At 40.1% G+C, this 27,001-nt stretch overlaps 1 protein-coding gene across 1 annotated transcript; it reads left to right on the forward strand.

Moving 5' to 3' along the window:
• Positions 1 to 26,256, forward strand: ABRAXAS2 (abraxas 2, BRISC complex subunit). Its single transcript, XM_082673580.1, has 9 exons — positions 1 to 114; positions 4,457 to 4,547; positions 8,352 to 8,388; positions 10,981 to 11,047; positions 17,500 to 17,690; positions 18,552 to 18,671; positions 19,592 to 19,676; positions 21,275 to 21,389; positions 24,133 to 26,256. Exons 1-9 carry the CDS (start codon positions 16 to 18, stop codon positions 24,600 to 24,602), a joined length of 1,275 nt encoding a protein of 424 aa, XP_082529706.1. The 5' UTR covers positions 1 to 15; the 3' UTR covers positions 24,603 to 26,256.
• Positions 26,257 to 27,001: the final 745 nt, after the last annotated feature.

A 27,001-nucleotide genomic window follows, 5' to 3' on the forward strand; every position in this document is an offset into this window, starting at 1 on the left:
TGCCCTCCGCGGGGCATGATGGGGGAGTTGGAGATTTCCATCATGGCGGCTTCCATTTCGGGCTACACCTTCAGCGCTGTGTGTTTCCACAGCGCCAACAGCAACGCCGACCACGTAGGTGCTGGGCCCCCCGCCGCGGCTACTGGGGCCTCCAGCCTCGGTCTCAGGCCGACGCCTGCGGCCAAGCTGCGATCACTTGCGGCTCGCCCCCCCGGGCTGGCCCGATTAACTGATGACCCGGGAGGCTCCCGCCGCCAGCGAACTCCTGCTGCCCGGGGCCCTTCGCCCCCGAGATGGGCCCCCTCGCTCGGTGCCTTCCGCCGCCTGGCCGTCCCGGGGCGGCAGTCTCCCGTTTGGCAGAGCTTTCCCGGCCGGCCACCGACAGTGTCAGGAGTCGCTTAGTGGAAACCGAGTGCCTGCCCCTCCCTGAGAGTCAGGCTTCTAGACTTGCGAGGGGAGTCTGGGGTCGGGAAGGAGTCGAGAGACCCGGCTTTAGTCTAGGAGCGCAGACACCCAGCCGCGCCCGCTGGTCTGACAGGTTGTTGTGGGCTGCGACGAGGGAAACCGTGGCTGTCACTATTCGTACTTGTTAGATACGATCGTGTGTTTTCTTCTCCTCGATGGAAAATGGAGATGTAACCAGGAGTGTTAGGTGTAGGGTCTCTTTGCCTTGAAGTTGCATGTTCAGTTCCTTGGCGAAGGTTCTAAGACCACGGAACTAGTCGCAGTGAAATAGGGAAGTGACAGGCCTACGTATGAATGATCGGAAATGCATTTTTAATGTCACTGGCCTCTGGATGGAAATTCTTTATGATACTAGATAATTTTTATCTGTAAGTACTTGCCCACCAAATTGAGGGATTGTTTTAAGTGATTTTAGTAGTGAATTATTGAAGTTCATTAAATAAACGTAGTGGGGGGACTGTTGTGGTTGTGTAGTCATCACAAAGCAAAATGATACACTGCAGAAGAAGGAACTGGACTTGGTTTCACTTCTGCACTCCTTGCTTCCATTAATAAAAACTGATTTCATGTAGAGGTGGTTCCATTAAATTGAATGGCATTAAATTATTGTGCCGTTCCTCGCTTCAGTTTGATAGTAGGGATTAAGGATAGGAGTATACACAACACGGGTTTCTCCAGAGGCAGCTCCTGTCTCTGGACGCTAACACCTTTGATATTGCAGACAGATATTTAATAATGTAATGCAGTTCCATGTAAAGGTAGTTTGTGGCACTTCTAGTGTCCTGTGGAAGTATTAAATATGGTTCACAATAATGCTTCTTAACCTCTCTAGACCTTGGAGTGCCTAGTAATATCACAGTTTATGTATAAGGCAAAATTACTGTAAGAATAAGCAACCTGTTGAAAAGTGGATAGTTTCTTTACAAACTGCAATGAGACGGCCGTGTTACTTAGATTGTTATTAATTTATTTCAAGAGCTATCTCTTTAATATCTGTGCTATGCCAGGCATGGTGCTAGACTTCACAGAAATTTTCACCAGTGACAATAGTTTGCAACTTGTGTCTTATACGAGGATACCTGCTTATATTAACCTTGCCACAATTATGTAAGTGGAATACTTTAAAGTAATTTCAATTTCATGTATTTTAAAGTTGAAGAACCAAGAATTTGTTTTTGTAGTATGTTCTTGTTTTGCCCTGGCAAGAAATTAGTTTAAAAGCACTCATTTCAATAGAGTTGGAGTTAACAGACTTTTTCTGTAAAGGGCCAGACAGTAAATATTTTAGGCTTCATGAGCCATGTGGTCTCTGTAGCAACTACTCAGCTCTGCTGTTGTAGGGAGAAAGGAGCCATAGACAATAAGTAAATTAGGATGACTGTTTCCAATAAAACTTTACTTATGTACACTGAGATCTGAATTTCGTATAATTTTCACACGTCATGAAGTATTCCTATTTTCTATTTTTTTTCAACAATTTAAAAGTGTAGAAACTTATTCTAAGCTTGTAAGCCATACAGTAGCAGGCGTTAGGCTGGGTTTAGCCCACCCAGTATAATTTGCCTACTGTTATAAGGTAACAGTGGCTCAGATAATCCAGACCAGTAGATAAATAGGCATTCATGTTATACTCGGCTTTAGAATGTCTTGATGTCACTGTTGACTTTTTCAAACGGAGGCCTGTGGTAGGATTGCCAGATAAAATATAGGGCACCCAGTTAAATCTGAATTTCAGATAAATAGTAAATAATATTTTAGTATAAGTATATCGCATTTATTACATAAAAATTATCCATTGTTTATCTGAAATTCAAACTTAACTGCATGTCCTGCATTTTTATTTGCTAGGAATCTGTAGATACGTTCTTAAAGTCTAAAGTTGTGTAGGAATTTTAAATTGTATTTTCCACTTTGATTAAAGAAAAAAGTTTTTAACTTGTTACAAAGACAAAGCTTGTTTTTTGTAATAAGAACTCATAACTGAAAGACTTTCATAGGATAAAACAAGCTTCTTTAGTCTGTGTTTTCCAGATTAGTAGTCATGGACTCTAGCTCTGAGAGAGGTTTTTTTTTGAAAGAGGGGTGTGTATATTACTAAAGTTTGAGAGATGCCCTGTACATGATGATTTGGGATTTTAGGACACTCCACTCACCTTATCCAATACAAAAGCTATGCTGAAAAACATCTGTTTCTCCCTCCTCACCTCTACAGATTCCAACTGGGATTTTTTTTTTTTTAATATTTATTTATTTATTTTTGGCTGCGTTGGGTCTTAGTTGCAGCACCCGGGACTTTTTGTTGCGGCGCGCAGGCGTCTCTCTAGTTGTGGCATGCGGGTTTTCTCTCTCTAGTTGTGGCACATGGTCTCCAGACCTTGTGGGCTCTGTAGTTGCAGCGTGGGCTCTCTAGTTGTGGTGCACGGGCTCAGTAGTTGCAGCACGCGGGCTTTGTTGCCCCACGGCATGCGGGATCTTAGTTCCCTGACCAGGGATCAAACCCGTGTCCCCTGCATTGGAAGGTGTATTCTCAACCACTGGACCACGAGGGAAGTCCCCTGGGAATGTTTTTAAACTAGGAAGCTTCTTTAATTGATTAGAAGGGTCAACCTAGAATGGAAAGGACATTGTTTCATCAAATGTATTCAAGCAGCATTTATTGAGCACCTCCTGTGTGCTGGGCACTGTACGTGGTGTTGAGATACATAGTCAACAAGCACAGAGTCCCTGCTCTCGTGGAGCTTATATTTTAGTAGGAGCAGGCATTTGTTAATACATATAAATATGAAATATGGCAGATAGTAAGGAGACTAAGAAGAAAAAGGATGCAGGGTAAAGGGAACAGTGTCTGGCAGACTCTGATTCTGTTCCACTAGCCAGGGAAGGCCTCTCGGATGAGGCGCTATTTGAGTGAAGAGTGGAATGGAGGGAAGGAGCAAGCCATGTGGATGACTGGGGAGGGGGAGTCTGGGACAGCCTATTAGTTCACCACCGACAGGGAAGTTATTTTGACATTTAGAGTGTATGTTCTCCAGCTGTGCTTGTGCTGAACACTACAGCAAGTGCTCAAAAACAGTAGGTTATATGCTGAGTAATCCAGAATTGATGATGGTGGTATATGTTCTCCAAAGGTGTAAATAAATTTACCTCAGCATTTATTAAAGAAAAACTTTCATGTAATGTTAAATTTATTTGCTGGAATGCTCATTTCCCATGCCAGCCCGTACAGGAGCGGTTAGGTTGTGCATTGTGTCAACTTCTTTATACTTTTATCATTAGCAATGTTTTTTTGTGTGTTTTTTTTTAAATTTATTTTTGGCTGCGTTGGGTCTTCGTTGCTGCACGTGGGCTTTCTCTAGTTGCGGTGAGTGGGGCTACTCTTCATTGTGGTGCGCGGGCTTCTCATTGCGGTGGCTTCTCTTGTCGCGGAGCACGGGCTCTAGGTGCACAGGCTTCAGTAGTTGTGGCGCACGGGCTTCGTTGCTCCGCGGCATGTGGGATCCTCCCGGACCAGGGCTCGAACCCGTGTCCTCTGCATGGGCAGGCGGATTCTTAACCACTGCGCCACCAGGGAAGCCCCCATTAGCAATGTTTTTAAAACAATGGAATAAATTACATGCTGTTTCAAGAAAACAACCTTGGAATATTTCTGCTTCCTGAGCTTTTTTAACATTGGTTCTTACACTTAGTAGGATTTAGGTGATGAATTCACTCTCCTTATTTTCACTTCAAAAAAAACAGGGTTTTAGGGGAAGGGATTAAAATAATATTTCATCTTGTCAGGAAATCCTTTTTTCGAACAATCCAGTTAATAGCCAAATCTCAAATTGCTTTAGTCTTACTTGTTGGTTTGTGGATTAGTAGTTTACATGGCAGACTTATTTGGATTATTGTTAAAGTTATTATAAAAAATAACAATGTCCTCGATTCCTCTTAATTCCAGTAAAAATCCCTTTGATTTTTAGCTGCAGCTATTTTCTTCCATTGCTTTCAGGAAGGATTTTTGCTGGGAGAGGTAAGACAAGAGGAAACCTTTAGCATCAGCGACTCCCAAATCAGCAGCACAGAACTTCTGCAAGTCATTGGTGAGTGAGTTTATCACGGACCTTAGAAATACTCTTCTTGTATATATGCTGCTTGTTTTGTTCTTTGGCCCTTTAACTGATTTTAACCTAATGGTATATTAAAAGAGTACATAGAAAAGCACTGAAGTCACAATGCCAATTATTTGCACTAGTAAGTGATGTGAAATGTTTTTATAAGTCAGTGTAAACTCACAGTGTGTAGCTATAAGTTCAGGTATCCTGTGAAGCCATCCCTCACCCACTGACTGGTCTGACCTATGAATGGCTGTGTGGAATTACACGTGATAGTCTCTTCACAACCACAGTGATCCTCGAGTTTGCACCTCGGGCTCTGCCCATTGTGGGCATCACCTCACACTATAATGAAAGCACGTGTCGTGCTGGTCCTTCCTGGAGGGATCCGGCAAAGATGTTTACACTTGTTTACAGGAGATATTTGTTAAACCTACACAGCCTCTGAGGAGTAAGCCAAACAGTCGATTTGGGGGCGATTGCTGGGGCAAACGAAGGAGCATTTGTAGGTCACCCGCCCTCTTTGGAGCAGTCTCCTTTTGATAAAGAAGGATCGTAGTCCTTTCAGCGGCACCTCGAGCACTTCACCTAAAAGCATATCCTGATACTCAAAGCACAGCGGGGGTCATTTTATTCATTTATGCAGCCAACAATTATTGAAGAACGTCCCTGCGAGAGGCATTGTGCTGGGCAATGAGAGAAATGTCCAATGCATCCCTGCCTTCCAGGGCTGTGGGGAGGATAAGACGAGCGTACAGAAATACCAGAGGGTGCAGGACGAGTGCTGTCAGGAAGGAACAAAGAAAATCTCATGAGTTGGGGGAAAAAAAAAAACCCACTGCTAGTGGGTTAAATCAGTAAAGACACCATACGGGAGGTAAACTTAGGGTACATTCAGGGGATCCCAGTGCAGGGAGTGCATGAAACTTACAGAGAGCCTGGCCTGTTTCTGTGTGACTAAAATACAGCCTGTGTGAAGGGGAGTGGTTTGTGGTTTGAAGTACTGCTGGGAGGTTAGGTTATGTTGAGACCAAATCATCAACTTCAGCCTGTTCTCCTAGCCGTCTAGTACCTGGGCTGGGAGGCGGGGTGAGGACTGAGGTGGTTGGGATTGGAGGGAAACGAGACAGCTGTTTCCTCAAGAGCCAGACAAGCCCCCTCCCCACAATATACTGACTTGCTGAAAAAATACCTGATATACTGCTGCATGGCTGTTCTTTCACTGACGGTTTATTTTTGTGTTTTGTTTTGCTTAACTCTTTAAAACCCTAAAATAGAGAACTTGGTTTCATTGGCCATCTGTGCAATTATTCATTGTTTGTGCTTGGGTTTTCAAAACTAATGTGGTATATGCAGGTTTGCCAGATAGACCTGACAGAAAACCGTGCAAGAAAGAGCTCTCTTGCCTGGCGTGACCACAAAAGTAGCATTTCTGATGAACGTTCTGGCTGTTTATTTATCTTTAAAGAAATAGAATGGGAAAGTAACTGAAATTCTCCAGCGTAGTGTACTGTATCTTTGATTCATACATCTTCCGGTTCTTGCAGTAAATACCAGTTTCCATGGTACTGTAGATATGGAGAAGAACCAACAGAGAGTCCCAGTTAATACAGTGCCATGACAACCTTCTTTTGCTGTATAATGTTTAATTTATTAGCTACATTCAATTCGTTGTTTGAAATAGTCACGGATCTCATGAACAGAGTATTTGCTAGTATTATCTTAAATGTATTATTATCATTGTAATATTTTTCTTTTAAAAATAAATACATATTAGAAAATGTAAACCAAAGACTCTGGAAAACCTGGATTGAGAGGCAAAACATTAGGTAATGTGCCATGAGAAGTATTCCATACCACTAGTGTGAAGAAATTTTCTGGCACAGTTTAACCACCAGAATAAGATACTTTAAATAAAATAAATTGACCAAATTTCTTATTTGTTGAAAATGTCTGAATCCACACACAGACACCTTTCCTTGACTCTACACAATAAGGAGGACTTTATATGGAATATCACATTTTGAACACTTGTTTTGAATACATATTCATTTTTAAAGCTGTGCTCACTCACTTGAAGCGGAGTCGTCCGCTCTTAGTGCTGGGAGCGGTCAGGAGACAGCAACAGGGAGCTCCCTTAGTTAATAAGGTGATGCAGCAGCAGTTACTGGAAAGAACGGAAGGGGGAAGGACAGGAGCTGTTCAGCTCATCCACCAGCAGGAGAAGCAGAGACAGGAAGCTAGGCAAGCACAGCAGTACGTCCCAGTGGGGATTTTTACAGAAATGCGGGCAGAGACGCCATGCGTACATGAAGAGGGGTCCACCGCATGGATGAGCTCTGGAGGCTTCAGAGACTCTAGAATCCGAGGCAAGCCTGCCCTGCCTCCCCCTGCTTCCAGAAGTCTATCTATCAGCTATTGTGCCCGCCAGCTTCATTCCAATCTGCACCTTATTGTGTTTGAGAGCATCCCCTTGTTTTCTCCATGGAGTGCTTAGTTAGGTATTGCAAAATCTTGTAAGAGAAAGCCTTAACTTCCTTTAGAAAATACCACATGATGTCTAGAGCATATCTTCAACATGCTTCTAATCCACGTTGCAAATCATGAGAGAAGTCTGCTGGGGTGGATTGATGACAGGAATGTATATTCAGAGTTCAGAATTTACTCCAGGGATTTTCTTGAACAAAATATTCTTTCCTTTAAGGTAGAAGAGTTTTTTTTTTTTTTTTTCTTTTCCCTGAACTCTAGTTGACATTTTTACTACAGACATTCCATATTCTAATTACTAACAGTATCTCTGAAATAACTTCTGGTGGTATACCGTGTCATTTTTGGTGATAAAAGAAGGAAATATTTCTAGATGAGGTTTTCTTATTTGCATCACTATGTCGACAGTTATACGAGGCAAATGAGCTTTTCATTCCTGTGGAAGTACTGGCATCTCTGTCTGTGTTTTGGCAGCACTCACATCAGTACAGAAGCTAATGGGCATAGCCTGGTGTCCTTCAAGGTTGTGGTTTCATATTAATTGAGTTAAAATTGCAGACTGGAACTCTGTGGCTGTGGCTTTATAAGCAGCAGGTGATGATTCCCTGTCCAGGAGCATGTTGTTAATAGAATTGAGTGGTTAATTAGTCCCATGGTCTTATAAAGCAACCCAGACCCTAAGCCCCCTGATGAGCTTGAAGAAATTGTTCTCTATGATTAATCGCCGCAATCTTTTAGGAAGCCGTTTGGATCTGCCTTATAAATGACTGTTTCCCTTGGTACTGAAAATCTTTGAAAGGGTTAATATACTTTCAGAGTTTCCGCCCTTCCCCTTCAAAACACCTGGCCCAGTTGTCCTGCGTTGTTAGTAGGTTACTGATAGTAGGGTGGTAAGGCCTTCCTTTCCCCAAGCTGTCCTCACAGCTCTTACCCACCTTGATCAAATGCTTCCAGGCATTGATTCCTTTTTCCTCTTAGGCTTTGTTTAAATTGGTAAGATTGAATGAGGGCACACAATAGCTGCCTGTTCCTGAGTAAAAGCTTTCAGATGTGTGCTCATCATACCTGGACAAATGGACCCAGAACTTTCATTCACCAGTCTACTTTGTCCTGAGAATGTGTGCCTGGGTTTCAGTGTTAAAAAGACATACTGCCCTCACTAGTGTACACACTGTTCGGGAGAGGAAAACTGTCTTTTTATTGTCTGAGATTTTGGTTAAAAATTTTTTTTAAATCCTGAACTGTTTTATAGTTGTCTGTATCTTACATGATTAACTGAGATGTATTTCCTCTTTCTAATTACAGAAATCCACAACCATCAGCCTTGTTCAAAACTTTTTAGGTAAGCCACATCCTTCTTTGTAGCTTTTTGTCCTTAGTAAAAGATTAACTGATTGAAAACTAGTGAATTTAGACCTGTATGTGATTATGGCTGTAAAGTTATAACTGAGGGCATCCAAATTCACTTATTTTTTGAGTGCCAGATGTGTGTGTGGCACTGTGATAAGTTAGGAAGAGGAGAAGGGAGACAGTATAAATCTTGGCCTCAGTGGTTTAGAATGGAAGCCTTTATGCCAGCCCCTCTAGCAAGGGCTCTTCATCCATAGAGAAGGAAGTTAACCAAGGATCGCATATAGATAAAATAGTTGGTGTTGTTAAGAGGGATAAAAAGTGTTCAGTGTTCAACTTTAAAATGTGAGGAAAGGGAACATAAAACCTACTTTTTTGTGTTTAATATACACCAGTTGAATATTATTACCAACTAAAGGACAGAAAGAGAAAAAGACAGGAGGAGAGATGCTCAGAGGGAGAAAGCAAAGGACAGAGAGACTGACGGAGGCCAAGGTGAGGGAGAAAGGGGCCAGCATCTCCCAGACGCTGGACTTCTGTTCCCCAAACCGCAGTCCAGGCCTCTGTCTGCTTTCTCAGCCCCAAACCCTTCCGCCTGCGGGCAGGTGTGCTGAGCTCCACTCTGGGTTTCGTAAAACTCCCCGAGGCCCTATTCTTCTACTTTCCCAAGAGCCAGGCCAATGCTTTCCTTGCATTGCTGCTCATACTCGCCGGATTCGGCGTTCTTGGTCAGCACTTCCTTCTCTAACACCTGCCCACCCTTTGTTCCTGGCTGTTCCTGCTGTGTGTTCCCTGCAGCTTTCACCCTGGCCCCGCTCCCATTCTCAGCTGACCCAAACACCCAGCCCCCTTGCACCCAAGAACCCATGGGGACTTGCACCATGTTCACCACCCACCTTACCCCCACCCCTCACGCGCACACTTGCCCATTATTTCAGAGGATTGTTACCTGTGAACTAAGCCTCAAAGTAGCTGAGAACCTCATCTCTTAGATTTACACATAACTGAAAGAGGAGCAGGAAGCAAGACACGGAACCAGCAGTTCATTTGAAAAGAATCTCAGAGCAAATGAAATGATTCAGGCCCTGGTCCACACACAGCCTCTGTCTGGGTCAGAATGGGTCCTGTTTGGCCCTGACCATCTAAAGCTTTGCTAGGTGTGCCCTGCCCTGCCCTTCTGAGGATTTCCTTAAACCACTGTCAGCAAAGTAGTACCAGAACATAGACTCATAATTTAAATCATAGACTCATAATTCTTAGAACTGATAGAAATCTTAGAAATCATCTGTCTACTCCAAAATCTTTATTTTGCAAAAAGGAAATGGTGGCCAGGTAGGTTAAAGTGACTTGCCCAAGATCATACAGTGAGAAGCAGAATGGAGCTGGAGCTGGTATCTCCTGACTCACAGTTCAGTGTTTTTACTGTAACTTGAACTCCTTCCTGCCTTATAGGCCTGGGCTTATGGTGGTAGGAGGAGGGGAGGAGGGTGGCATGCCTAAAACCATGACCAGGGGTAGAAAAGCCCACATATCATTATGCCTGGACTGCTCATCATGGGATTCAGGTCAGATTGGTCTCGTTTAAGGGTGAGTGCATTCAGTTTGAAGCTGGTCAGACCTCGCTTCAAATCCCAACTCTTCCATCTACCAGTTCTGTGATTTGGGGCAAGTCATTTAACCTCATTATCTTTATCTAGAAAAATGGGAATAAAACATGTTGACTGGGACTTCCCTAGTGGCGCAGTGGTTAAGAATCTGCTTGCCAATGCAGGGGACACGGGTTCGATCCCTGGTCCTTGAAGATCCCACATGCCGCAGAGCAACTAAGACTATGTTCCACAACTACTGAGCCTGTACTCTAGAGCCCGCGAGCCACAACTACTGAGCCCGCGTGCCACAACTGCTGAAGCCTGTGTGCCTAGAGCCTGTGCTCCAAAACAAGAGAAGGCACCGCAGTGAGAAGCCCACACACCACAACAAAGAGTAGCCCCCGTTCGCCACAACTAGAGAAAGCCCACGCACAGCAACGAAGACCCAACGCAGCCAAAAATAATTAATTAATTAATTAATTATTTTTAAAAAACAAAAAACATGTTGACTTGTTGGGCTGAACTAGTACTTATCTCCCAGCATTGAGGCAAGGATGAAATGAATTAACACAAGGAAGCATGCAGCTGAGTGTCTTATTAAGGATTCAGCAAATACTCATTTCCTTTCTTCATTTCTCAGAAAATGAGCTGCTGTGTTCTTTTTTTTCCCATAGGTAATTGATACTTAGAAACAAGAAGAAGATGTCACAGCCATTTGAAACCACATATTTTATAATTACTTGCTATCAGCTCCTCCCACTTATGGAAGTAATACCCTTTGAATGTAGCAGTCTCTTGAGTAGTCTTTGATGCAAAAGATATATCAGTAAAGCATTTAGATTGTTTTCTCTTTATATACCTATTGCAGACAAGCAATTGTATCTTTATTACCAACTTTTAGGGTTAGATGACCCATAGATACATGTTACTAAGCATATTCATGTCAAAATACTATGTGATTTTAATAAAATATTTTTTCTCTTAAAAAAACCCAGTTTTTATGACTATGCAAGCAAAGTTAATGAAGAGAGCTTGGACAGGATTCTTAAAGATCGGAGAAAGGTATGTTCTATTTGTCACCCAGTCTGATTTGGAAATCAATCCTTATCACCCAAACTTAAAACCAGAAATGAATGTAAAATGAAACAATGAGATTTGATGTTAATATATAAGAATTCTGTTGAGTAGATTTTAAAGGTAAATTGCAAATGTGACACGATGTTTACAGTGTATCAATAGAACAAAATTTGGATATTTAGAGTGATTCCATTATGCAAAAGTCAGAAGAAAAAAAAGAACATGAACTATAATCTAGAAAGCTGACAATAGTTGAGTTGATTCTGGGTGGTTCTATCTTCCCATTATGTAATTTAAAAAATAATTTTGCCAACATTTAATACACATACATTAATTTTATAATGAGGGAAAATATTTTTTAACAATACAAATTGCAGTCAAACATCTTTAGATATGTTACTCCTTCAAGTTCAATTAACAGTGAACATAGATGTTTTTCTAAAAGGTCATGTGTTTGTCATTTCTGTCAGCATATGCATATGATGTTCTGAATGTGTATACATGGTAAGCAAGTCTGAACAAAATTGAAAATGAATCAAAGCTTTATTGCTGCAGCACTGTCTGATGGTCTCATTTATAATTTACTGTACCATGTATGAGGTTTACTTTTTTTACCTTGGTATATTAATTCCAGAAAATAGATTGGTCACTAAACCATCACTTGAGGGAAAAAAGTACCAATGAAAGCTTTCAACTTATCAAACAGAAAACAAAATGCCTTTGTTTAGAAGCATGTATTATTTAAAAAAAAAAAAAAGCTTTAAAAAGATTACCTGTGCATAAAAATAATCAGTGTGGGATTCCTAAGGTGTCTGAAGAAGGGCGTCAGAAATAACAGTGCAGGGCTTCCGTGGTGGTGCAGTGGTTAAGAGTCTGCCTGCCAATGCAGGGGACATGGGTTCGAGCCCTGGTCCGGGAGGATCCCACATGCCGCGGAGCAACTAAGCCCGTGCGCCACAACTACTGAGCCTGCACTCTGGGGCCCGCTATCCACAACTGCTGAGGCCCACGTGCCTGGAGCCCGTGCTCCGCAGCAAGAGAGGCCACGGCAGTGAGAGGCCCGCGCACCGCAATGAGGAGTGACCCCTGCTCGCCGCAACTAGAGAGAGCCCACTCCCAGCAGCGAAGACCCAACGCAGCCTAAAATAAAAAATAAATAAACTAAAAAAAAAAAGAAATAATAGTAAGAGTAGATCAACAGCCTTTCCAATGTATGGACTCTCTCAGTACCACTGTCGGATGTACAGGCAGAAAGGAAAGCAGGTAAGATCACAGGAAAAATGGGAAGTGTGAGGGATAGGTCTGAAAAAAGGGCAGTGGTTTTGAGGGTGATAACAAACTCAGGAAGTGCTCGGTATTAGCAGAGAGTCTAACACAGTCCCCTGCCCAAGTGGGAAAGTGGGTTAGAGCAGCCACAGGCATCACGGTCCAGCTCCCCCATTTTCAGTGACTTGCCTGAAGCATACATTCTGGGATCTCTTAGCAGTCCATATTCATCCCCCAGCCACCACCTTACTTCCTCATTCCATTTATTTTCGTATTTTAGATAATGAAGCTTTATTATACTTTCTAAAACTAAAATTTATTCCCTGAAAATTCCTATTGAAGCACAGTTGCCTAGAGCACTCACTTTATATTAAATTACCAGGAAATTTTTTTAATAGATGAAAAAAATTTAAACTGAAAAAAATGAATAAAGAATATAAACAGGAAATTCACAAAAGAAAAAAGAAATCCACAAATGTCCAAGAAGTAAATGGAAAGATGTTCATTCTCAGTTAGGAAATGCAAATTGAAGCACGTAATGCTGGGTTTTGTCCATCCAATTGGCAGAAGTATAAAAGGACTGCTAATATCCAGTGTTGGCAAGATGGTGGGAAATGGGGAAGCTGTAGTTGGTGGGAATGTAAGTTGATATAGACATTTAGGGGGAGAGTTTTGCAATAACAGAATTTTAAATATGGAGTTCCACCTCTAGGAATCTGGCCCAAGTAAACAAAAGCATCTAGGCACAAAGGTATGAAAAGCTGGCGTTATTGAACACTTTAACTCTGTGCCAGGCAGTATTCTACGCACTTTCCAGGTACTGACACATTTAATCCTTGTAACAGCGCTGTGAGGCTGTTATCATCACCCCCATTTTATAGTTGAGACAACTAAAGATAAATAACTTACTTAAGGATGCGAGCAGGAAATGTTGGCGCCAAGGTTTAAATGCAACAGTTTGGCCTTTTAATCCAGCATACGAAGATGTTTGTTGTATCTTTGCTTAATAGTGAGAATTTTGAAAGCAATCTAAGTGTCCACCAGGAGGAATGGTTAAGTAAATTATGTTGGTACCTCCATGCTATGGGATATGAAGCTGCCATTAAAAAGAATGAGGGAGGTTCTCATGAATGACATAGAAAGATCTCGAAGTTAAATGAAATAATTTGAGCCTGTTTTTTATAAAAACAAATGTTTGAATGTTTAAATGTACAGAAAAAGATCTGGAAGGAAGCCAACCAAACCTAAAAGTAGTTACTTTGAGAAAGGGAGCAGAGATGCTGCTGAGGAAGGGAGACTTTATGTGATAAGGTTTTTTAAATTGTATTTTACATTGAAAATAAATAAAGAAAGGAGCTCTACCATGTAGTTTTTTCAGTAGCAAATAGGGACACGTTTCCAAATTAATTTGGGGATTTTAAAATTGGATTTGCTAATTTATTATGCTGTTTTGTATTTTGGTTGTGTATTAAAATATAATCATGTTGTATTTTTAAAAATAAAAACAAATAAACAAACAAATAAATAAATAAGTAAAATTGGATTTGCTGTTTTGAGACACAGAAGACCAATCGTAGGTTGTTAACCGGAGTTAACTTCGCTTTTCCTGGGGCCAAGATTCTGAAAAAAGCTGATCTTCAGTTTTGATTTTGTAGAATTTGTGCTAAAACTAATGTTTATATTTTCTTTTGCAATTAAAGACAGGAATTTGTTGCTTCAGTTTACTTGGAAATTATGTTTTATTTTCCATGGAATTTGTTAAAGGCAGGGACCATATTTTATGTTCATTGTATTTCCTATGGCACCTTATACATAACATAAACTCTTTAAGGATTTTTTTTCAAAAATCCAAATTTCTAGCCCTAAAACAAATATGATACATAATGTTTAGACTGAAAATCTTTAGAGTTGACTCTAGTTTGATTTTTTTTTTTCCTCCAGAAATCGTACAAAGTTATATCTTCACCTCAAAAGGGTTACAGTAGTAGTTACAAAGGTACTTTTAAAAGTTAGGCTTCAAAATACATATGTACTTTAAACAGTATCTGACATACAAAAAATATTTTTAATTAATATCAGCTCTTCAAGAAAGTGCTGATGGAACTGTTTCAAAAACTGACTCTTTGCTAGGCAGGCTTCAAACCTAAGGTATAATTGAAAAACCCTGGGAGTTCCCTGGTGATCCAGTGGTTGGGACTCTGTGCTCTCACTGCCGAGGACCCTGAAGGCCCAGCTGGGTTCAATCCCTGGTTGGGGAACTAAAATCCCACAAGTTGTGCAGGGAAGCCAAATAAAAAATGAAAGAAAGAAAAATCCTAAGAATTGGATGCAAGTTCAGTAAGTTGAACTCATATAAAATAAGTACATAATAATTTTAAAAGTTCCCTAATGGGTCCTAAAATTACCCATTAGAAAACACAAGCTAATAAAGATTTTTGTCACAATAGCAATTAATGTATAAAATACATAGAAATACGTTTACTAAAAAAAGTGTGCCTCTAAATATAGAAACTCCACAACATTGCTAAAACATTTAAAAAAAAAAAAAAAAGAGGTTGGGTTTAAGATAGAGGCTAATGTTTTTGGTACGAAAAATCCCCCAATAGGTGCAGCAAGGTTGCGTTGGTGTGCTCAGTTACTGCTCTGGCAGAATCCATATTGTGTTTGCAAAGTTTCGACCAGCCTCAGGTTTTGGGCTCAGACCAAAAAAGCAAGTGAGAGGAGGACTTCTGCCTTCTTGAAAGCACCTGCTCTGAAATAGATAATGATAAACATAGCTGTTGTCTTAATATCATCGTAAGGCCAAAAAGAACAGAACTTAAAGATGACAAGTGTGCCCAGTATTGGAGATAATTGCTTTGGATCCAGAAGATGTAAGTGAATGTCTAGCACAGAGAGTAGAGAGGAGAGTCTTTGTGAAATATTGTCTGAAACTTCAGCAGAGATAAGGTTTTAGTGAAAGATATTCATTATTTTTTATCATGGCCCAAACATAGTGTTCTCTTCCACATCAGTGACCTCATTTCTCAACAGCATTGCAACCAGCTTGTTAGCTCTAAAAGGTAGAACTGTAGACGTCGCCAATGTGAATTATTTTGGCATGTCATCTTTCATTGATCAGGATGAAGGGGGTTATCTTTTTAGCAAATATCAAATGAATAAGTTGATATCCAAAATAAATTTATAAGGCTTCCCGCTTCTCTGAAAATACAAATGGAATAAAACAATTACAGTCAGTATAAGTGAAAAGCATTAGTACCCATCCAGTAGCCACTTGCAAGATTCTTTAGTCAGCGAGTATTTCATAGGAAGAATCCATGGCTGAGCACTGCTTAGGCCTCTGCAGGAATGCAGGCGTGTGTGAGATGCACCCGAGTCCTGCAGAGGAGCTAGTCCTACATTAAATACAGAGTGCCGAGACTCAGAGTGAAATGTGCCATGCTCTTTGGCGTTAGTAGCTCTAGCCAGTTGATAATTTTTGTTACCCACTTTTTTTTTTTAAGGAAAACTACTTTTCACTCTTTTATGAGCAACATTGTGTGAATAATGTGGAATTTTAAAGTTAGTGTAGTACAGTGGAAAAGACAGGGAAAGAGGTTCCAGATCTTGGCTGTCACTCATTAGCTCTGTGACTTTGGACAAAACATCTCTTTTATAAGATTTGCACTGTCAGAAGTGTTTGGGTTTTCTTTATATTTAAAGAATATCAGAATTAATTGCTTTAATATAATTGGAATTACGCTTTATTTTCAGCAGTACTCCTTAAGGGCAGGAACTGTTTCTTTGCTGCCTGTAGTTCCTTGCATGTGATACGAACTCAGTGCAGAAAACTTTACTCACCTCCCAGGGTTGTTGTGATACTTAGTGAAAATATTTGTAACGTAGCTAGCTGAAGGTCTGGAACAGGGGCTCAGTAAAGGTTGGTTGACTTCCTTCGTTTGTGAAAGTGCCAAAACATAATCTAAATTTACTGTTAGTTTTAATATGACACTAACAATTTCAAATTACTTTGATTTCTCAAAACAGGATTTTCACTCAAAGAGTTTGGGTTGTTTTTTTTTTGTGGTACGCGGGCCTCTCACCGTTGCGGCCTCTCCCGCTGCAGAGCACAGGCTCCGGTCGGGCAGGCTCAGCGGCCATGGCTTACGGCCCAGCCGCTCCGCAGCATGTGGGATCTTCCCGGACCAGGGCACGAACCCGTGTCCCCTGCATCGGCAGGCCGACTGTCAACCACTGCGCCACCAGGGAAGCCCAAGAGTTTGTTTTTTAAAAAGAAGCTTATGAAGATTATTCTTCTTATAAAGAATTAACTTAATTGTCTCTACAACAGAGATTTTCAAACTGTAGTATGAATAAGAAGAAACTTAAGAACTTATCTTAAATTCAGGTTCCTGGGTCTACCCTTAGAGGTTGTGATTCTCCAGGTTTGGGTGGGGCCCAGGAGCATTTTAGGGAGCTGCCAGATGTCTCTTAGGCCATGTGTCTCCCAGATGTCCAGCAGATCACATTATGAAGAATATTCTTCCAAAGAGCCTATAAGGTTAATTCACTTACCAATTTAAGTTACAGTGTAGTCAAAACTGACAAAGCTAAACTTTTTAAATTGTTGTATTGAGGTATAATTGACATGTAATAAACTGTATATTTAGAGCATATACTTTGATAAGTTTTGATATATGTATACATGCATGAAACCATTATCAAAATAAGATGATGAACATACCTATCACTGCAAAAGTCTCCTCATGCCCTTTTCTGATCCCTCCTTCTCAACCCTCGCAGGTCACCCACTGATCTGCTTTATGTCACTATAGATTACTTTTTATTTTCTAGAATTTTATATGAAATGGAATCCTATAGCATATGCTATTATTATTATTTTGGGTCTGGCTTCTTTCACTCAGCATAATTATTTTGGAATTCATCTGTGTTGTATTTGTTGGTAGTTTGTTCCTTTTTCTTACTGAGTAGGATTCCAGTGTGTGGATACACCACAGTTTATTTAGCCGTTGACCTGCTGATGGACAATTAGGTTGTTTTCAGTTTTGAGCTATTGCGCATAAATCTGCTGTGAACATTTGTGTACAAGCATTTGTGTGGATGCATTCAGAATTAAATTTGTAAGATTTCATGCAACTTTTAATACTTTTTTTCTTCTGTTTTTGTTGCAGAAAGTTATTGGGTGGTACAGATTCCGGCGAAACACACAGCAGCAGATGTCGTACAGAGAGCAGGTTATTCATAAGCAGCTCACCCGCATCCTTGGGGTGCCTGACCTCGTCTTCCTTCTCTTCAGCTTCATCTCCACCGCCAACAATTCCACTCATGCTTTAGAATACGTTCTCTTTAGACCAAATCGGAGGTAAATAAAGCGTTCCCACCAGCCTCGCATAAATAGGAAAGATGTTGATACAAGTAATTGAGATTTATGACTTTGAAAATACGCATTTTATAGCATCTTTAAAGTAAAGTGTTTATAACTCTCCTTTAGCTAGTTTTCTTTGTGGTTAGAGAAGGTATTTTCCTTTCAGTTAGTTATATAAATTAAAATTGTTTTTGAATCAAGAAGCGTTAGCAAGACATTAATTATGCATCAATTCTTATAGGAATAAACAGCTAGAAATCATCATTTGCTTCTCCATAATCCATTTTGTAGAAATACAGTTTTATTGCACTGTAAGTCTGACTGTAATTTTAAAACACAGATTTCAAAGACAAAATTGTAAAATTGATCCACCTACTGGTTAATGAGGGTTCTGCATTGTGAACTTGCTAAAGCAAGAAAAAAAAAAAAATCATATGATCATGGTGTCTGTCTGTAAACAACAGAAAGGGTTCCCTCCAGAATTTCACTTGTAGTAGAATAAATTAGATCAATATCAGTGAAAATAATTATTAATTGTTAAATAGCCATTTGCAAGATTTCATTAATTAATCAGGTTCTTGAGCACTTAAAACCTCCTCAGCACTCTGTCAGTTGCTGCGGAGAGGCAAAAGATGTATAAGACGTCACCTCTGCCCTCGAGGAGTTTACAATTGAGTTTCTACTTTAAGGGAAGGGAAAAAATTGCTAATTCAACTAACCCTAGGTTGTCTGTGGAAGTAAGTTCTCTGTGAGACCTTCAGTTAGTTCCCAGTGCAGAGACTCAGGCTCCTATTGGCAGGACCCATTCTTCAAGTAGAGCAGTGCTTTCAACATGATCTCTCTCAATCTTCCCTGCAGGTATAATCAAAGGCTATCCCTTGCTATTCCCAATCTAGGCAACACTAGCCAGCAAGAGTATAAAGTGTCTTCAGTGCCAAATACTTCTCAGAGTTATGCCAAAGTTATTAAAGAACATGGGTAAGTCGAAAGGTAAAATGAATGTTTTTTCCTTTCTTTTGTTAACAATGTGTTTATGGGGACTTCCCTGGAGGTCCAGTGGTAAAGAATCCGCCTTCCAATGCAGGGAACGTGGGTTCGATCCCTGGTTGGGGAACTAAGATTCCACATGCCGCAGGGCAACTAAGCTCGCGCGCCACAACTGCTGAGCTCGCACGCCTCAACTGGAGAGCCCGCGTGCCGCAAACTACAGAGCCCACGTGCTCTGGAGCCCGCGCGCCACAACTAGAGAGAAGCCCGCACACCGCAACAAGGAGCCCGCACGTTACAATGAAGAGTCCGCAACGAAAGATCTCACATGCCACAACGAAGATCCCTGGTACCACAACGAAGATCCCTGGTGCCACAACAAAGACCCGATGCAACCAAATAAATAAATAAATAAATATTTAAAAAAACAAAAAAAAAACCAATATGTTTATGGAGAAGTGTGACATCGTTTGATATAACATTGAAAAATGTAAGGTAATTCTCTAGACCACCACTACTGTATATCAAAATCTTATGCTTATTGAAAAGATAGTTTACTTTTATCAGTATTTATTTTTTTAATCATTTACCACGATTTTTTTTTGCAACTGATAAAAAAGTTTGGATAGAGTATGTGTATTTCTGAGGTTCTGAGAGCTAACTGTGGTCACTGAAAAATATATAGAGTGATCTAGGAAAAAATAACACTATTATTTTTCAGTTGTCTCGGTAACATGGATTCTCTTTTCTTTCTCCTGTAATTCTAGGGGTATGGGCATTATTGCTTAAACATTGTCACTGTGAACTTGTAGCATTTACGTTATAGATAGAGGTAGAAGTGATGGGAAAGTGCCTTCTAGTTCACGGCAGTTCTAATCACTTGGTGAATCTTTTTTCTGTTTGTCTTCTAGTACTGACTTTTTTGACAAGGATGGAGTAATGAAAGACATCAGGGCGATTTATCAGGTTTATAATGCACTTCAGGAGAAAGTGCAGGTAACTGGTTTATTTACTATATTCATCTCATTTATATTGCCCAAATCTTTTAATTCTACTTTAAGTTTTAATAATCTCCCAACTGACAAATGAATTGTGGTCCAAAAATCAGAATGTGCTCTCCCAAAGTGATACAAGATGTATGGAGTAGTTGCTCATGTCAGTCTATGAAAGCTGGTCTCACTCATTATGTGCCTTCAGTGGAAACTCTGAAGTACAGAATTAATATCACTCTTTTAAATACTCATGACCTCTTTAATGACAGCTTTTTTCCTGGGGAAATGTATTCCGAATTTAAAGAAGTATTGCTAAGAACACAGCTGTCCCATCACTTGTACTGTAAGTTGAGACTCACCCAAAGGCACCCGTAACTCAGGACAGCTCTGCTTCCTAATTCTAGTTCACTCACTCTGCCCGCAGCTGCCTCCACTGTGTGGGAAGATGCAGTGGAGCCTGTTCATTCCTCGGCAGTCATGCAGCAAATATTTATGGAAACATCTCCTACAAGCCAGATCCTGAGCTAGGTGCTAAGAATACTTTCCCACGTTCTTTTCATCATCCCCAAAGTGTTCTTAGGAGTAATTTGTTCTAAAACCCTAAGAACAAAAGAGCCTTTGAGGACAAGGAGAGTGGTAAGGCTGAAGAAGCTCTTCCGGGTCTGGAGAAAGCCTAGCTTTGAGGAGGAAGGCCCCGTGGCATAGAGAGAGGAATGAAGGCAGCTGCTGAAAAAGAGGAAGGCAGACTGAGTTCAGCCTGGGGCAAAGAAGAACGCATGCAACGGGCAGTTTCCAGTGTCAGTTCTCCAAATTCGGGTCACGGTTACCCATAGCAGCATAGGGAACTTAATACAGCCTCACTCACTGGTGACCAGCCCACTTTCAGGCAGTTTCTGGTATTTCTGCTATGGAAGGAACATGTGATGAAAAACAGCTTTGTGTCCTGAATTCATGACCATGCTCTTTTCAGGCTATCAGCACTGTCTAATGGACTTCAAAATGGCTGTCATACATTTCATTGACTGTTGATTAAGGCCTGCCCTGCAAACACCAGTATCACGTCCAGTGCCCTGATAGGAGTGGTTACATTACATTGATATGGTCTCAAATAGTTACCTTTTATTAAATCTTGACTTTGAAACTTATTTTCTTTTTCAACTTTCCCTAATTATAAGTAGTTTCTGTTAAATAAATCTATGTGTCATCTGATGTTTGATTGTTGATTATAAATAAGAGTTGAAAGTGTCTCATTCCTGTCTTTTGTTCATCCTGTATGCCAGACTGGTATCGGAAATTCCCTTTTCATATCAGTAAAGATGAGTAAGAAAGGGAAAAGATGAACTCTTTCCCTTCTTACCCTTCTTCTTTAAGAATGTATAAGCTAAATAGCATAATCATCTTAACATAATTAAGAAAGCAGTTCAGTGGATAACAACAGTATTGGTCTCTGGAACCTTCATGATTTTGTTCTGCCTTAGGTGTCTGCTTTTTAACTCGATAAAGTGTCTGGACTCTTCCCAGGGTTATAATCGATGCTGTCTTTATGAAATGCCTTGTGCTTGGATTTGAAACTAATTGTTCTTGTTGTCATTTTTCCCTCAGGCAGTGTGTGCAGACGTAGAAAAAAGTGAGCGAATTGTTGAATCTTGTCAGGCAGAAGTGAACAAATTAAGAAGACAAATCACTCAGAGGAAGAATGAAAAGGAACAAGAAAGAAGTGAGCCTCCTATTAATTTTACCATTCAGAATCAGGGAAGTGTCTGGTTTTAAACATCAAATTACATAATAAATTACATGCATTCTTCTCCACTCATCAAGCTCCAAGTTAGGCTGCTTGGAAGAGGGCATTCACTTGTCTTTAGACTTTTCCAGAAGGGAAGTACGGTTTTTCATGGTGTCCCTCTCAAGTCTCTGAAACTGGAAGAAAAAGAAGACCAAAGGTAGAAATGCTGAAGCAAGTTACAATAAATCCTGAGAAGTGATATGACCTATGTACAGTGGATGTGATGTTTCTTACTAAGTTAACCCTGACATGCCTTGCACATAGGGACTGTGTCCTGTGTTCATTGGAACCTCCTAAAAGAGCTACCTAAAATTCTCTTAACTTTACCTTTGATTCATGGGCAGGGTCTCAACAAAGACTTTAAATGTCTGGTTTTTGATAGCAGTGGATGACTGGATACCATTAAGCTAAGGAACCAGCTGGTTGAATGAGAATTAGGCCCAAGAATCTATCATATTAATTCCAGCATGCTAACAAACATATTTGCTACAATGCCACCAGATTTTTTTTTTATTTATTTTTTATTGAAGTATAGTTGATTTATAATGTAGTGTTAGTTTCAGGTATACAGCAAAATGATTCAGTTATACATATATATATATATTATATATATATATTATATATATATGTATATATTTTTTCAGATTCTTTTCCGTTATAGGTTTTATTACAAGACATTGAACATAGTTCACTGTGCTATACAGTAGGACCTTGTTGTTTATCTATCTTGTATATAGTAACATGTATCTGTTAATCCTAAGCTCCTAATTTATCCCCCCACCCACCCTTTTCCCCTTTGGTAACCACAAGTTTGCCTTCTGTGACTGTGAGTCTATTTCTGTTTTGTAAATAAGTTCATATGTATCATTTTTTTTATATTCCACATATAAGTGATAACATGATATTTGTCTTTCTTTGTCTGACTTACTTCACTTAGCATGATAATCTCTAGACCAATCCATGTTGCTGCAAATGGCATTATTTCATTCTTTTCTATGAATGCCACCAAATTTAACATTTGTAAGTAAAATCTATAAAATGTATGGCAAATAATATCAAGTGTAAAAGAGATAAGGGTATAACTAGCCTTTTCTAATTTAATAAGAATATTTGTAAACAAATTAAAATATAATTTATATTTCCAGGTAAATGATGTCTGATTCATTTCTACTGTTACATTATTCTAGAAATAATCAGAAATGCAGACAGGGATTTCTGCACAAGAGCATTAATCACAACTTTATAATTACAAAATCTTGGAAACAACCTGTTACAGTAATTGAATAAACAACAGTAGAATAGTTGAATACATTTTGGTATATCTATATAATGGAATATTGTACAGCCATTGAAGCGAATTTTTAATGACATAAGATAATATATAATCTTATATGAAAATGCTAGGATATAAAACAGTATAAACATATTATCTCAGCTCTTTTTTTTTTTTTTTTTTTGTGGTACGCGGGCCTCTCGCTGTTGTGACCTCTCCCGTTGCGGAGCACAGGCTCTGGATGCGCAGGCTCAGGGGCCATGGCTCACGGGCCCAGCCGCTCCGCGGCATGTGGGATCTTCCCAGACTGGGGAGCAAACCCGTGTCTGCTGCATTGGCAGGCGGACTCTCAACCACTGCGCCACCAGGGAAGCCCTCTCAGCTCTATTTTAAATACATGTATACAGGGACTTTCCTGGCGGTCCAGTGGTTAAGACTTTGCGCTTCCACTGCAGGGAGTGCAGGTTCGATCCCTGGTGAGGGAACTAAGATCCCACATGCTGTGGCAAACAAACAAATAAATAAACAGACACACACAAAGCTCGATAATAAAACTAGAATTCAGAAAAGTTGGGGTGCCTGCCACCTAAAGTTTCTGTCTTTTAACCCCAAATCTTGTGCTATTTTCACCAAAATTTTAACAGTGTTATCTGGGTGATAGAATTGTGGGTGATTTTTTGTTTTTCTTTTCTTAATTTTGTACAGATCATTTTTATAATATTTTTTAAATGTACTTAAAAACAATTTAAAGGCCATAGGCTCATAGATGTAGGGCTGTTTCTGTTTTACCACCATAAAAATGCAGTAAAATTATGGCCTATTATGTAGAAAACTGGGCACCTAACCCAGGGCTTTGAACTTTTAAGGAGAAAGAGATGTTTAAGAGTATTGTGACAAGTTGTTGTCAAGAAGTATTTTTTTTGACATGAGGCCTGTTAAGGAAAAATTAACGTTCAGATGACTGCCGAGGATGGTGAGGACTGTTGATTTTATCCTCTGTCCCCCCAGTCTCTGAGTACAGTAAGCAACAGGTGAGGGAAACAGCACCAGATCTGGAGTTAAGAGACCTGTGTTATGAGTATCAGGGCCCCACTTCTAGCTGTTCTCTTAGTGAAGTCACTTAACCTTTCAGAGCTCCGGTTCTTTGCCTGTGTGATGGAAACAATAACGTTAGTGATGACAGTAGTACTTCAGAGAGCTGTTTGGAGGCTTAAATGACTTAATGTATAGAAAAATCTTTTGTAAATTGTGAAATACTATGCAAATGTAAAATAATTCATAGTAATAATAAATTTCACTTCTTTGTTGCTATTTTCCAGAACAATCAGGTTGAACATTTAACGTATTGAAATGCAAAGCTGTGAAAATACAGAGTGTTACAGTTTTCTTCCTCTCTTCATCCAGGATTGCAACAGGCAATGATAAGCAGACAGATGTCATCTGAAAGTTTGGACCCTGCGTTCAGCCCTCGGATGCCCTATCCTGGGTTTGCAGCTGAAGGCAGAAGTGCACTTGGAGACGCAGAGGCCTCGGATCCTCCTCCCCCTTATTCTGATATTCACCCAAATAATCAAGAAAGTACTCTGAGCCATTCTCGCATGGAAACTAGCGTCTTTATGCCTCGACCTCAAGCCGTGGGCTCCTCCAGTTATGCCTCCACCAGTGCTGGACTGAAATATCCTGGAAGTGGGGCAGACCCTCCTCCTCCTCAAGGAGCAGCCGGAGACAGTGCTGAGGAATCAGACGACAGTGATTATGAGAATTTGATTGACCCTACAGAGCCCTCTAATAGCGAATACTCACATTCGAGGGATTCTCGACCCATGACGCATCCCGACGGGGGCTCCAGGAACACTCAGACCTCCCCAATTTAACTAAACAAAGGAAACTCTCCACTGAGCGGTGTTAATTGCTCATTGAGAGAGTTTTTTTGAGGACTTAATCTTGGGAGAGAACTTCTTCCTCAGACCCCTGGACTCCCCGGGACAAGCGCTTTTGGGCACAGAACTTGTAGGAGCCTCACGTCCACGGGTCCTCGCCTGCGGACTCAGTGTGCAGGTTTCACGACAGAACCATTAAGATAATCAAATTGTCCTAATTCTGGTGCGATTCATGGATGTACTGGTAAATATAGGCAAAGAGAAACTTATCAACGTAGTTTCTGTTCTTTAAAATAAATTGGAAATTAGAGACTAAGCACAATTAGTCTATAAATGTTCTATAAATCAAAACCTTACCTCTTGCACTATCATGCCTTGAAATTTACTTTTTCAAAGGGAAACTAGTTTAGCAGCAGCCTTCAAAGAACCTTCTTTCTATGATGAGCCAAATTCATCTCTGCCAGAAAAGAAATTTTGATAATTCCAAGAAGCCTGATTGGAACAAATCAGACGTGTACCTTCTTTTGTCTGCATGACTTTGTGAGATCAAAAGAGAGGGCTTTGTTTCAACTTTTTTCTACTAGCCTGATATGTATTGTCACTTAAAATGGTTGCCTTTAAAAAAAAATGTAGAAATACTAATGTAAGTAATCATCCAAATAAGTATGACATGAAATAAATTACTTATTTTTCTTTTGGGGAATTACAGTGACTGCTATGTTGCACTAGCCACATTTATGGTCTCTGTTCTAGAGTCTTAAATGAAGGACACACAGCAGTATAACAGAAAGGAGTTATGTTCCAGACCTGAGTTTTATGATGAACAGATTCCAGACACAGTGGATTTAGCCAAGTTCATACGTAAGGAAATAACTCGTTTAGATCTTCTGATAAATCCTAGTGTTAGTTTTATTTGTGGAAGAAAGACATTTAATAAACTGTTTGGGAATCTCGATTATTGAATAAAGATTCATTTTCAGTCTGAATAATCATACTTTTTTGAGTTGACATTTGGAAGATAGCAGTGGAATGTGTAGCGACTTTCCGTTGGGATGCACTTACATTTTTATTTAATTACTGCTTGTTTTCTAGTCTTAGGCCCAGAATGTGTGAAACCACTAAAGACATTCATGAGAATGACAGGCTCCTGGTTTGGAAATGACAAGACCCCCTCCCCCCATTTATGGCGGGGTTAAGCCCGTGAAGCTAATGCCATGGATTATAGCTGCCTTTCCTTTGGACTAGTTAAAACCTGTCAGAATAAGGAAGTTGTTAAAGAGGCTTAAGCTCCAGGTTCTGGAAAAGCAGTTTCATTTTGTAGGAGAGAAGTTTACTCTAGTCTGACTGGAAATGAAATGCTAAAACTGCCACTCTTCAGATATCTACTGTATGGGGTCTGTATCTTCCTACTCTCCAGTTTTGTTGGCCTTATACCACTGCCGTTTGATTTGAAATATTGCAGACCGCTGTATCTGCAAATGTGTTCCAGTGTTTATCAGCTCCCTTCTAGCGGCTTCAGCACCAGTGTGAATTTAATTTTTTTTTTAAGTGCCATCACCATCTCTGTTCAGATTTTGACATTCAGGAAAATATTTTTATTTTTATGCCATTCCGAAACCTACAATGTATATCTGACAAAGCAGTTAAATGTGACAATAAAAACTTATTTAATCGTGGTACTATTGTTGTAATGTCTGTCTCAACACCCGGCAAGGTCTTGCTTAGTTTACTCATTCTAGCTGTTCTTAGTCGACATCATACAGTTTTTTAAAAGGCGTGAAAACTCACCTCCATACAGATTTTTCTTTTTAAATCTGACTGGTTTCAGGGGAAATCCAAGAATAAAATTTACTAAAAGGTTCCTATGGATTTCAAGAATGTGTTGCATATCAAGTTGTCCAGAGGACTATCAGTTGAGTAGAAAATTGAACCTTAGTTCCCAAAAGGCACCTTTCATATAAGAACCGATCTTGTTTGAAGAGGCTGCTCAGCCGAATCACCTACTGATTGAGATGTTATAGAACTTGGTGCTCCTAGAGTGTCTTTGGAATTTCAGAATCGCCTTAGAATGAGTGTCTGCTGGCTAACGAGTATCTTCTGGGTTCTGTGGGGGCCATGCCAGGTTAGTGCTGTATCTCTTCCAGAGTCCAAGGTGATAGGCTTCTTTCATCAGGATTTTAAAATGGGGATTGTAGCCTTTTAGGATTCTACTCTATGTCTCCTCCAACTAATTTAGAGAAAAGAAGACTGGATTCTTTTAACTTACTTGAAAGTCTGGAAATGCTTATTAACATGTTGTAATTGGTTTTTCTGGAGAAGGATCAAAACGTAGAAACAGAAATCTCATCTCCAAACATTCAAATCCTAATTTAAAAGTCTAGACAGTGTGGGGC

The sequence above is a fragment of the Grampus griseus genome (genome assembly GCF_964374135.1).
Source record: "Grampus griseus genome assembly, chromosome: 16".
In the NCBI taxonomy this organism is placed as follows: domain Eukaryota; kingdom Metazoa; phylum Chordata; class Mammalia; order Artiodactyla; family Delphinidae; genus Grampus; species Grampus griseus.

Coding starts and splice junctions, on each gene's coding strand:
- ABRAXAS2 (XM_082673580.1), top strand. CDS start 16: ATGATGGGGGAGTTGGAGATTTCCATCATGGCGGCTTCCATTTCGGGC. Junction 115..4,456: donor CCAACAGCAACGCCGACCAC/GTAGGTGCTGGG, acceptor CATTGCTTTCAG/GAAGGATTTTTGCTGGGAGA. Junction 18,672..19,591: donor AAAGTTATTAAAGAACATGG/GTAAGTCGAAAG, acceptor TTTGTCTTCTAG/TACTGACTTTTTTGACAAGG.